General features: G+C 35.6%; 2 protein-coding genes across 5 annotated transcripts in view; one reads left to right on the forward strand and one right to left on the reverse strand.

Moving 5' to 3' along the window:
* Positions 1-13485, reverse strand: part of rut (adenylate cyclase rutabaga) — an 88306-nt gene that overhangs the window by 16397 nt on the left and 58424 nt on the right. The gene's annotated exons all lie outside the window — the stretch shown is intronic.
* On the forward strand, positions 4684-8630 carry LOC149905975 (uncharacterized). 4 transcript variants are annotated; one of them, XM_090105653.1, is made up of 2 exons: positions 4684-6553; positions 8400-8630. In XM_090105653.1, the coding sequence occupies exons 1-2, from the start codon at positions 4952-4954 to the stop codon at positions 8412-8414; spliced, it is 1617 nt and encodes a 538-aa protein (XP_089961779.1). In that variant the 5' UTR covers positions 4684-4951; the 3' UTR covers positions 8415-8630. The 4 variants fall into 4 exon arrangements, 1 of the variants encoding a protein (XP_089961779.1); XR_016457080.1 differs by lacking the exon at positions 4684-6553 and adding an exon at positions 6584-7258; XR_016457078.1 differs by lacking the exon at positions 4684-6553 and adding an exon at positions 7280-7631.

Raw genomic sequence — 13485 nt, forward strand, 5'->3', positions numbered from 1 at the left:
TTATAGAGGTGAGGTCATTGGTTAATTTCAACAGTTAAAAAGACGCACATTGATTCTGTAAAAGCTTTTCTAATCATCAAGTTATTAATAATATTTAACGTAAGATGTTAATTTTTCTTTCAAAATCAGCATCAACGTTCACAACTGAGAACTATACGAAGTTAGAGTTTAAATGGAATATTGAATACACACTACAGACACAAAGCAGAACTATAATTTCCAAGCCAGCCGCAGAATTAATAACACAATCTCAGTGTAGCTTCTGGTTTATAGCGAACAAATAATATGATTTGCTGTATACACATTGTTTCAAGCAAGACAAGGATAATTCACAAGAATGTATCAGTAGTAATCCACAACTTTCTCGTGATTCCAGAAAATTCTATATATTATGAAATGTTGAACATATCTTATTGTGGTGGATTGTTCATATAGTAATGTTAAATTAAATTTAAAATAAATATAATTCCTTATTTATTTATAAAATTATGTGTAAAAGTAATCTTTTGAGTGATCTTTTACAAAAATTATATCGACATAAATGATTTTATTACTATCTACGAAACTTAAAATTAATGATATTTAATACGATCCTTCTTTGGACGTGCCACTAAAACTTCCAACCCTTCCTTTTATTTACATTATATTATAAATGTACATAATATTCCGAGCATGATAGTACAAAGAAAGTAATGAAGTCACTACATTAGGTGTAATACAGCGTACATTTTACTTCACAAGCAACCTTAGAAGGATGAGGAAAATAGTAATTTGAAAGTTGAGCAGCCGTGAATAAATATTCATTCAATATAGAACACATTTTCGTGTTCCCCATTAATAAATGTCGTACTATATAAGCTTCGGTTTATCTAAAAATAGATGAAAGGCAGTGTACCTACTAGCTGTCGTAATGTGGATAAATCGAAATCCATTATTTTTCAGCGACCCCACTTCGTGTCGCGTACGTGTCATGTGTCACGCGCTCAACAATCCGTTAACACGGTATAAAAGTCACGCTGCTGTGTACTTTTTGTTATTTGAATAATAAATTAGGTGCAAATAATATCGGGGAACAATTCCATGAAAGCTATTCGTATTCGTTCAAAAATAGAAAGCTCTGGATATAAATAAGACATAAAAATACATACTTCAAGAAAGTGCTTCTGATTCACGGTTCACGTATAAATATATTTAATTCAAAGTTCTGAAGTCACAAGAAAAATAACATGAGACATCCATTCCAATAATAAAAATGTACTTTCTATGTAAAAATTAAAAAAAAATCTACACTTTTGCTGTCCCACAAACACGATACACATTTTTAGCAAACGGCGTTGCTAGTGGTATGAAATTAGTAATACTAAATGTACATTCTCTATAGAACCCATAATCTTACATTTCTTCAAAACTTTCGATAGTATTGCAGAATAAATGCTTGAGAAACTCAGTAAGCCGTTACAGAGAACGCTTCACAAAACGGATTTGCAATACGACGGTTTCAATAATGCTCTAGGCACCAACGTTACTCGCAGCTGAATACAATATTCTTCAGGCGCTTAAATATATCCTTTATTTCCGTCCACTGAACAAATCTTTAAGGAGACATAACTGTTTCCTTTTTAGATTATACCCATACAGTAAAAACTATACAAATTATCTATATAGTCCATTGAATAAAAAGTTCTAGAGTGCGTGAGTTAGTAACGTAAGATGTTTCTTCAGAAATATGTCAAGAGTCCCTAGGTAATAAACATACTAAAACCCCGGGACACTAGGAGGAGCCCCGGAGTGGGGGGAGGGGGAAAATGGGTCCATTTTTTCATTTTTCGCTTAAATCTCAAAAACGGTACATGTTAGAGAAAAACTTTCAAGGAAAAGTTGAAAGGCCATAAAATTATCTACAAGTTGTACCTCAATCATTTTTTCCTATATCCTACCGTTTCTGAGTTATACGCAGTAAAAAATGAATTTGGCTCAAACAATTTCCCCATACTACACATCAATCGATCAAAAAATATTTCTTTCTTCCAAAAAACTCAAATGTGCAACTTGTGACCGGTACTGATAGATTGCTCTTAATTAGGTCTATAATTGGTTAAATAAACACATTCCTCCATGGAAGCCTTTAGGAGGAATCGATTGTCAAAATATTATATTAGGGCAGTTTGAGTTACTGAACTTGATATTTTTATTTTTTTCTTCCAAAAAACTCAAAAGTGCACCTTGTGACCGGTACAGATAGATTGCTCATAATTAGGTCTATCATTGATAAAAATACCAGATTCCACCACGGAGGCGTTTACGGGGAATTGAATTTTATCAGGGTAGTTACGATACTTGAACTTTTTATTTTTTTTCTTCCAAAAAACTCAAAAGTGCAACTTGTGACCGGTACAGATATATTGCTCTTAATTAGGTCTATAATTGGTAAAATAAACACATCCCTCCATGGAAGCCTTTAGGAGGAATCGATTGTCAAAATATTATACTAGGGTAGTTTGAGTTACTGAACTTGATCTTTTTATTTTTTTCTTCCAAAAAACTCAAAAGTGCAACTTGTGACCGGTACTGATAGATTGCTCTTAACTAGGTCTATGATTTGTAAAATAAACACATTCCTCCATGGAAGCCTTTAGGAGGAATTGATTGTCAAAATATTATAGTAGGGTAGTTTGAGTTACTGAACTTGATCTTTTTATTTTTTTCTTCCAAAAAACTCAAAAGTGCAACTTGTGACCGATACAGATAGATTGCTCATAATTAGGTCTATCATTGATAAAAATACTAGATTCCACCACGGAGGCGTTTACGGGGAATTGAATTTTATTAGGGTAGTTACGATACTTGAACTTTTTATTTTTTTTCTTCCAAAAAACTCAAAAGTGCAACTTGTGACCGGTACCGATAGATTGCTCATAATTAGGTCTATCATTGATAAAAAAACCAGATTCCACCATGGAGGCGTTTAGGAGGTATTGAATTTTATTAGGGTAGGTACGATACTTGAACTTTTTAACTAGCTAACCTAATAAAATTCAATTCCCCGTAAACGCCTCCATGATAGAATCTGGTAATTTTATCAATGATAGACCTATTTATGAGCAATCTATCTGTAATGGTCACAAGTTGCACTTTTGAGTTTTTTGGAAGAAAAAAAATAAAAAGTTCAAGTATCGTAACTACCCTGATAAAATTCAATTCCCCGTAAACGCCTCCGTGGTGGAATCTGGTATTTTTATCAATGATAGACCTAATTATGAGCAATCTATCTGTACCGGTCACAAGTTGCACTTTTGAGTTTTTTGGAAGAAAAAATAAAAAGATCAAGTTCAGTAACTCAACCTGCCCTAATATAATATTTTGACAATCGACTCCTCCTAAAGGCTTCCATGGAGGAATGTGTTTATTTAACCAATTATAGACCTAATTAAGAGCAATCTATCAGTACCGGTCACAAGTTGCACATTTGAGTTTTTTGGAAGAAAGAAAAATTTTTTGATCGATTGATGTGTAGTATGGGGAAATTGTTTGAGCCAAATTAATTTTTTACTGCGTATAACTCAGAAACGGTAGGATATAGGAAAAAATGATTGAGGTACAACTTATAGATAATTTTATTGCCTTTCAACTTTTCCTTGAAAGTTTTTCTCTAACATGTACTGTTTTTGAGATTTAAGCGAAAAATGAAAAAATGGACCCATTCTCCCCCTCCCCCCACTCCGGGGCTCCTCCTAGTGTCCCGGGGTTTTAGTATGTTTATTACCTAGGGGCTCTTGACATGTTTCCGAAGAAACATCTTACGTTACTAACTCACGCACTCTAGACCTCCCTTGGAGGGACTCATTCGATGGACTAATAAGGATTCAAATAATTGGCAAAAGTATCATGGGCATTAAAAAAACTTTTAAAAAGTGTTCTATTAAAAACTTGTCTATTTCAAATTGAAAGTACATTATGTATATCAACAAAACATATGTTAAAGTCTACATAAGATACCCACGCGACGAAAAACACAGCTGCATAAACATGTTTGCGTTCGGTCTATCCGTTCGCAAACACGCTGCAACTGAAAAAGATTCCGATAAAACGGCCCATTTGTTTATTTTTCATTTGTTTTTTCGCACACCATGATCCCACTGAGCTCGGTGCATCAATATGGATACCATTGAATTTTCGCTATGTACCTACTAGTTATATTTATGAACTACATATGTATAAAATTGTATGAACGAACGCCATTCCGAGCGTGAAGCTTGTCAACTTGATTAATAACTGCTAGAGCATTGGCACAAACTTTTAAGGAATGACCTAACTTTGCACGAGTAGTCTAGACGAATTGTGTTTATTTTAATAAAGCTGCGGTATGTCGAAACAAATCTGCACACAAGACTCAAATGTGCTTGTTAATTACAAACAATATGTTCTTTATCCTCATGTTTGAGACCCTCATATAAACTATAGCTAGATTTAAATTCAAATGTACAGAACTGTGATGTTGTTTGAAGAAGTTAAGCGTAATTCACTAAATCAAATCAACCAAAGTTCTATAAGCCTTTGAGTATGAAATTATCGCCAAGTTCAACTACGAATGTCAACAACCTCATGCATGTCCAGATGTTCGAATTTTTTTACTGTCTCTCTTCTATTATATGTATTTATTTAAAAAATGTGGTATCCTTCATAATTGTAACGGACAGTAATATGTGTTCTGTGGTAACGGACGTGACGTCGCCTGTCACCTCCGTCAAGCCAAGCCGCCATGTTGACATCCCCTCCTGCCAGCCGCCATGCCACCGCCATGCCTACCAGCCAGCCACGCGGAGGGGATAAGCCTATATATTAGCTTGCCATTGCTAAACGTGGATTATTCTTGTTAAAACTTTCAAAATAAATAAGTGTGTCGTTACGCTGCAATTTTATTTTCTCCATTGCTTCACAAATCAGAAGCGGGATGAAACGACATCGGCCACAAGTTTATCGACTTCCTGACGAATCAATGTCGGAGGAAGATGAGGGTACTTCTTCACCGCCTGCACGGAAGTTGCTCAAGAATCTGCTGAAAAAAGAAGTAGTAAAGGCTTTACGCAACCTGGAAGATGACCCCCAAGCTCCAAATAAGTCAAAAGTCCATCGTGCTGCATCTTTAATCCCGGAATTTGACCCTGATAGTGAGGAATGCACGGTACAAGCATGGATTCGTAAAATTGACCAAATTGGGGAAATAAATGGATGGGACGATACAACTAAATCATTTTACCTACAAGATAAGCTGCGAGGTCAAGCAAAGAAGTGGTATAATCGTCTAGAGAACTACGATTACACGTGGGAACAATGGAAGGATATGCTATTGCGAGCATTTCCTCGATATCGCGATTATGGAAATATGCTTGAAGAATTACTACAAAGGAAGAAGCAACCTACAGAGACGATGACAAAATACTATCAAGATAAAATCGCCATGTGCTTCCGGTGCAAGTTATCCGATAGCGCCAGCGTTTCCTGTATCATTCGTGGTCTGCCACTATCGCTACAACCTAACGCTCGAGCCTTCCAATGCCACACGCCAGGAGAGCTTTACGAAGGATTTTTATGTGCACTTGACGACTACCGTACTTTACCTATCGACACAAGGTTTCATAAAAATTTGGTGAGTAGGCCATCTCACCTGGATAAAAAGTCAATGCCACCCAATGTCGAAACAGACCCGTGTCCGAGATGCAATAAAACTGGTCATTTACTGCGTGATTGCTCCCTACCTGACACACGTACATGTTATAAATGTGGAAATAAGGGACACATTGCTTCACGTTGTTCTACAATTGCCACGGAAAATAGAAGATCTATCTCAACCGACAACATAAAAGAAGTAAATGTACTACGCCCTTATAATGAAATATACAAAAAGGTCGTTAAAGTCGATGGCATCCACGTGAAAGCATACATTGATACCGGCAGTCAAGTTAACGTTTTAAACGATCAAGTATCGAACGCATTGTCATTGGATGTCAAACCGACGAGTGTCATTTTAAAAGGATTCTCCGGTGGACTCTCAACTAGTCGTGGAGAAGTCGAATTTCAATTAGAAATTGACGGTATAACCATGAAATGCCACGCCTACTTGTCTAGCATCAAAATGGCCGATGTTAATCTTATAATCGGCCAGCCTGTCATCAACAGCGAAGGTATGACATTGACAGTTAACAAAGGCCTTGTCGAATTTAATCGTACTCAAGATCCCATTTGCGATATTGAGGCTATCGAAGACCATGATCGCTTTAAAGTCGTCACAGTCAACGAAGAGAGACTTCCACCTGGCTCTTCCATCATTCAAGTGCGGGTTCTCGGAAATAAGGTCGGCAACGGTGTGGTTACACCGCCTCGGCATCATGAGCTGCAGGGAGTGGCCTACTCTCTTCCATCCACCCTGCTCACTGGTGAAGACGGGTACATCAAAGTCATCAACATGGGCTGCGAGGTTATCGTGTGGCCGCCGGGAGAGGTCCTAACCAGGGCTGAAAGCTGCCAGGAGCCTCCACTACAGCCAAATAGCCAGGTACTTACCCTTGCTTGCCATAGATTTGCCGATTATAATGCTAATAATAAAGCTTACTAGTGATCAGCCTATTTACCGCCAGCCTTATCGATTATCGCATAGCGAACAAGCAGTAGTTCAGTCTAAAGTGATTTATTAGATGCCGAGATTATCAAAGAGTCTGAATCTAGTTATGCATCTCCGGTCATTTTAGTCAAAAAGAAAAACGGTGACAGTAGGATGTGTGTTGATAACCGTGCCTTAAATGCTATTACCGTAAAAGATAGATTTCCATTGCCAAACATAGACGATCAGGTTTCGAAATTAGCGGGCCACAATTAATATTTTACGAGTTTAGATATGGTTCAAGGCCATCATCAATAATTACGTGTTGTATACGTAGTATATTATTATTAGTCTGTGGTGTTGGTAATGAAGATACACACAAAACTGCATTCATAACACCTCAGGGTCATTTCGAGTACACTCGTATTCCATTCGGTTTAGCGAACGCACCATCCGTTTTTATGCGGTTGATAAATAAAATAGTTGAATCTGTAGGTAGAACTAAAAATAATAATGTTAAAAACAAACATGGTAAACGTGAAATTTTGGCATTTCTGGACGATTTACTCTTACCCTCGAATGACGTTATGTCAGGCTTAGATATTTTGCAAGCGGTACTTGTCAAACTTGAAGCTGTAGAAAATTGAAAATTAAACATGAGTAAGTGTTCGTTCTTGCAAAATGAAATAATGTATTTAGGTCATAAAATATCGGCTAAGGGTATTCAACCGGGCGATTCAAAGTTATTAGCGGTGTCTCGTTTTCCAACACCGACCAATGTTCATAGTGTGCGTCAATTTATCGAGTTGTGTAGTTATTTTCGTAAGTTTATTTACAATTTTGCTATCATTGCCCGCCCTTTAACCGATTTAACTAAAAAGAAAGCTTCGTGGATATGGAGTAGTGATCAAAACAATAGTTTCGAACAATTAAAAAAGTGTTTGTGTTCCGAGCCTGTGTTAACTTTGTACGATCCTGTGCTTTGTACGGAAATACATACTGACGCGTGTAAATTAGGAATAGCAGATTGATGGTACGTTGCGACCCGTTTTATATTTTAGTAGGGTGACAAGTAAAGAGGAAAGCATGTATATTAGGTTCAGGTTATAAACTGGAAACTCTTGCCGTTGTAGAATCCTTGCGTCGTTTTCGCGTATATATAGTAGGAAAAAAAGGTTAAGATTGTTACTGATTGTACAACAGTCCGCGCTACGCTTACTAAACGTGACATTATACCACATATCGCAAGGTGGTGGCTTTCTATACAAGATTACGATATAAGCGTAGAGTATAGGCCGGGGGAACGAATGAAACATGTAGAATGTAGATGCGTTAAGTAGACATCCAGTAGACACTATGAACGTGAATCATCTCGAAGTAGCGGATTGGTTTTATATGGTGCAATGTCAGGATACTAAAAGCGAGCGCTAGAATGAAACGTAACTTCGATAGGAAACGAAAATCCGCTCACATATATAAGGGTGATTTATTGCTAACGCGTCAAGCACCTACTTGTTCAGCATCCAAAGTTAACACTAAACTTGACGACTTGCATTCCGGTCCTTATGTCGTAACGAAAGTATTGGGCAATGATAGGTACCAAATTAGAAGTATATAGGGTTTACGTGGGTATAAGAGTTTTAGTGGGTTAGTAGCTGCAGATTCGTTGAGGCCCTATAAAAGTATTGTTACAGTTTCTGATAGTGCTAGCAGTTCGGATGAGCAAATGGAAACCGAAGATCTTATTGATTTATTAGAGAGCTAATTATTTTTGTTGTTCCTGTGGGAACAACTGTTTCAGGATGGCCGAGTGTAACGGACAGTAATATGTGTTCTGTGGTAACGGACGTGACGTCGCCTGTCACCTCCGTCAAGCCAAGCCGCCATGTTGACATCCCCTCCTGCCAGCCGCCATGCCACCGCCATGCCTACCAGCCAGCCACGCGGAGGGGATAAGCCTATATATTAGCTTGCCATTGCTAAACGTGGATTATTCTTGTTAAAACTTTCAAAATAAATAAGTGTGTCGTTACGCTGCAATTTTATTTTCTCCATTGCTTCACATAATATATGTATATCTGATATAAATGAATTACGTATGTTAAGTTTATAATAAATTGCGGTATGCTCTTTGGCTTTACAACAGCTTTTCCCTTAAAGATCGAGACATTGAATATCCCTCGATGTATGTTTATTTAGTTTCTTTGAAGAGTTCATCAGAAAAGTAATATAAGATATGTCATTAACACAAACTCTCCAATATGTATGTGAGTCAAGGTCGTGATTCCAATCTAGCTTATAGCAGAGATCCCAGTCCCTGTAGCAATTCAATCTTCATTAATTTAAAGGTATCAAACATACGCTTTAGGTGAAAGAAGTGCCATTTCAAATATTATACCGTTTAGAGATCGTCGCGGGAATTTGTAAAGATATTATGGTAATATTCTCTTGGAACTATAAAAACTTATTACGTATTAAATAAAAAAACCGGCCAAGTGCGAGTCGGACTCGCGCACCGAGGGTTCCGTACAAACCTGCAATTTTTTTTCTACAATTTATTCTGCAATTTATTTTCTAAGTATTTGATATGAATTTCAACTTGATAGCTCTACGCGTTCATGAGGAAAAAAGTAGGTAATAAGTTTATATTTATTAAAAAATAAATATATATTTTGTAATGTAACTAAAAATTTAAGGTTTTCGGAATTTTTCCTTTATGTGTGCTATAAAACGTTGCTTCATGCCAAATTTCAAGACTCTAGGTCGACTGGAAGTACCCTTTAGGTTTTGATTCCCTTGCGAGTACTTGCGAGTTTCAAAATATGCAGCTTAAATTGCTGTTTCTTTTGATTGCGTTGACATAGAAGTTTGATTTTGTTACAACTTAAAGGTATTATAGACCTGAGTATTTGGTATGAATTTCAATTTAATACCTCTACGCGTTTATGAGGAAATGGGTAGTAAGTTTAAAATTATAAAAAAAAAATATATTATGTGATGTAACTAAAAATTTATGGTTTTCGTAATTTTTCCTTTATCTATGCTATAAGACGTTGCTTCGTACCAAATTTCAAGATTCTGAGTTCACGGGAAGCACCCTGTAGGTTTTGATTCCCTTGCAAGTGTCGAAAATTTGCGGCATAAACGGCTGCATCTTTTGATTGCGTTGGCTTAGAAGTTTGATTTTTTCACAGCTTCAAGGGACAGTAGACCTGAGTAATTGATATAAATTTCAGCTTCATACCTCTACGCGTTCCTGAGAAAAAGGGTCTTGACAGACGGACGGACGGACGGACGGACAGACGGACAACAAAGTGATCCTATAAGGGTTCCGTTTTTTTCCTTTTGAGGTACGGAACCCTAATAATGATTTTGTTTGCGAATACTTATTGAAATACAATTTTATCGAAATATAATTCTGTTAAACCACAAAAATAATCCAACATTACAAGGTAACTCCACTTATTAATTCGAAGGTACAGCGAGCGCTTGTTTACTTAAAACTAACCCGATTTATTTCAGACTCACTCTGGCGACGTTTCTCATTGAAAACCCTCTTTATTACGGCTCCGAGTACGGAAAACATCGTAATTAAGCTTGCAGGTGTAAAAAGAAATGCCGTGAAAACATTTTATTTTATTCACAATGTGAAAATGCAGAGGTTACGGACAAAGCCCGACATTTTATAATGCCACGAATGACGCGGGAAACTACGCGTTTTATTAAAATGAATATGGAAATTGTAGCGTAATTAATATGTGAAATTAAATGAAATAGAACCTTTTTGAACTTCGCATTCAAATTACATCATATGTATACTGTAATTAAATATTAATGAATTAACATAGACATGTTTGAATTTCCCTTTTGACTCGTATCTCATATATTCCACTTTTAATGCAATTAAAACAGTCTAGAAATAATTAATAAAAGCTGTCAGGATAATTATAAAGTGAATTACTTGGGAGTCCGGTGCAGTAATTGACGGGTTTAATACCGTTCTATCTGTAATTTATTTAAATTATGTTAAAATTATAAAGATAATCACACGTAATGGCGATTGGACCCAGGCATTAGCGAGTACTCAAAGGTTTCTTGAAGCCGGATCGCTAATCTTATAATTAAATAGATAAAATTGATGTATTAATAGGCAGTAATCCGATAGCCGGGCGTAATGTGTCACAAATAAATGATATCGATCTGCAACATATTTGCGTTACGTTCACTTCGGTATTCAATAACATACAACGATATGTTTACACAATTTTATGTTTGCTTCTGATTATACTAAATTTAATCAACCACTGTCATTCGGAGGGCTATTGTCAAGCTTATTTGATAAATCAGGTGGTTGACTGTTAATTATAGCATTTAATTGTATTACGGCGAATTATTATCTCGTATTATACCATTAATTTCATAATTTTCAAATTTAGTTTAGTTGAATATAGAGATAGTATAAGTACACAGAATATTATAAAAAGGATGTCTTTCAATGTATAGAAAACTAGCTTTCCGCCCGCGGCTTCGCCCGCGTTTTCAAAGAAAAACCCGCATAGTTCCCGCTCCCGTGGGATTTCCGGGATAAAACCTATCCTTTGTGTTAATCCAAGTTACCCTCTATATGTGTGCTAAATTTCATTGAAATCGGTTAAGTAGTATTTGCACATACCTACACATACATCCATCAAACATCCTCACAAACTTTCACATTTATAATACAAAATAAATATTTATAACTAGATAAACGATTAACCACTAACCATACCATAACAATTATTTATTTTATAGGGTTGTGTAGCCTTTTGTTTAAAGCAATTTATAAAGTGGTACACAGGCGGTAGAGCTGAGGGCTGAAGCGACCTGACGCCTGTGGTTGTGGTTACGTGTGGTAGTGCTTTTCAAATGAAAAAGAAAATATAGTCAGCATCATTTCATAGAAAGATAACATTATAAAAAAGCGTGTGTCGTGTATGTGCCGAGAACACGTGTCAGAAGTGAAACTTCTTTGGCAAGATTCAAAGATACGAAAATCGTCGCCTTGCTCCATTACGTGAAGGTATTGCCATGACGCGACTTTGAAATTTTACCCTCAACGCGCCTAAAGAAGTTTCAGTTCCATAATTTATTTCTTGATATTTTTAATTGATATGATGTTAAGAGATTCAAAGTTTATTTAATGCAAGTACTTATTTCAAAAACCCATGGAACAAGTAATAACCATAATAACCTTGTATATTTCCATTTCTGCAACATAACATTTATTAATCAATATAACGTTGTCCTTGCAATGATATAACATGAAATAGCTTCAGCAGTTTGCGTTTCCCATGGCATTATTAGTTATGCAATAACAGTACCTGAAAGTGATGGTTTTCATAATATACAATGACTCAGTAAAATAACTATTTAAAATATCACCCAAACCACAAAACTTCACTTCATCTCAGCAATAATTAATTTCTCCAAATGTTGCATTTATTTCGTATTATATACTGGTTTCCTTTAAAATACTGTTACTTGTTTCATTAAGATTCAAATTATATTCATACTATGCAACTAAGCTATTCATTTATTATATCTACGAAAGCTAGTTTAGTTCGCTACATTATTAAATTAAATTAATAATTAACTCTTCAGAAATCTGCAAGCATCTTCAATAAATGGTATCAATATTCTACAATTTATTTCTTTAATAAATTAGCTCTAATTGATTCTACGCTCTGCAAATGATATTATACGTATATTGTTCATGTTTAACCACAGAATACTTAATAGTAGCTAACCTTTGTTTAACGTTAAGCTTCGCTTTAATTCTATACACTACACTAAATATAAATCCAATGTTCTACCCGAATAATAAAAATGTATAATGTCAATATCAACAACAAAAAATAAGCAAAATAAATATATATCTATTTTATAGGACACTCGTTTAAAAAGCTCTTCATTCAAGTTTGTTATTTTAATCATTGGATCACATGGTAAAGGTAATCGCATCGAGTGTATAATAGCTTCACAATAAAAAACAGCTTTTAGCCTATAAAATCTCAAATATCATTAAAAAATGTAGTGTAAAATCCAGTTATGTATTGAATTTCAAAGTGCATGAATACTCCGGTAAGTGCACTCTTGATAACACCGAACTTTCAACCTTCAGTTACGGCCCTGACAAAGACACTGTTAAGCCTCGTACGATAACTAACAATGCCTTGACAATGGCAGTCTATAATGATATTATATCTACGTAATCTGTAAATCGATGCGACGTAACAAAATTGTAATCCATGCTAACAATAAAACGACGTATGTAACTCTTTCTGTCACACTTTTGCCTGCGGAAGAGAGAGGATATATATATATTTAGATTATATTATAGCCCGATGGCACCTTTAAAAGATTGAAGATTAACCTTTTCAAATTTTGCCAATTTCCTCCTGCTATTCTCGGGCGGCAAATCCCTTTCATCCAACAAGAAAAGAATAAGCTCTTAGTGAAAAATTGTAGAATTATTAAGGTCACATAAATCGACCGCGAATCCCGAGCAAGATTTTACTAGCCCTTGGGGGATGCGACCAACCGTTTTTATAACATGGTATAATATTGCTTATACCATCCTGAATAATACAGGAGACGTTACAATTAAAACAACATATATGAGCATTTGGATTTTAAGCCTATTCATCTGTTTTTTTTTATTTGTTTAATTATCATTTTAAGAACGGTCCAGACTATTCTTTTTAATCTTTATGAAACCTCTTGAAGGATTTAAATTTATAATGACCATTCATATAAGCTGCGTAAACGTTCATTAAACGAAATCTAATCTGCTTAACTAGCCCTATTCTCCAAGTAACGTAGTTAAAGGAGCTTACTTAAAGTTGAGT

This window comes from Colias eurytheme, chromosome 9, assembly GCF_061535395.1.
Source record: "Colias eurytheme isolate Ceu_HAF_F1 chromosome 9, ilColEury1 Martin Lab GWU primary, whole genome shotgun sequence".
NCBI classification, from domain to species: Eukaryota; Metazoa; Arthropoda; class Insecta; order Lepidoptera; family Pieridae; genus Colias; species Colias eurytheme.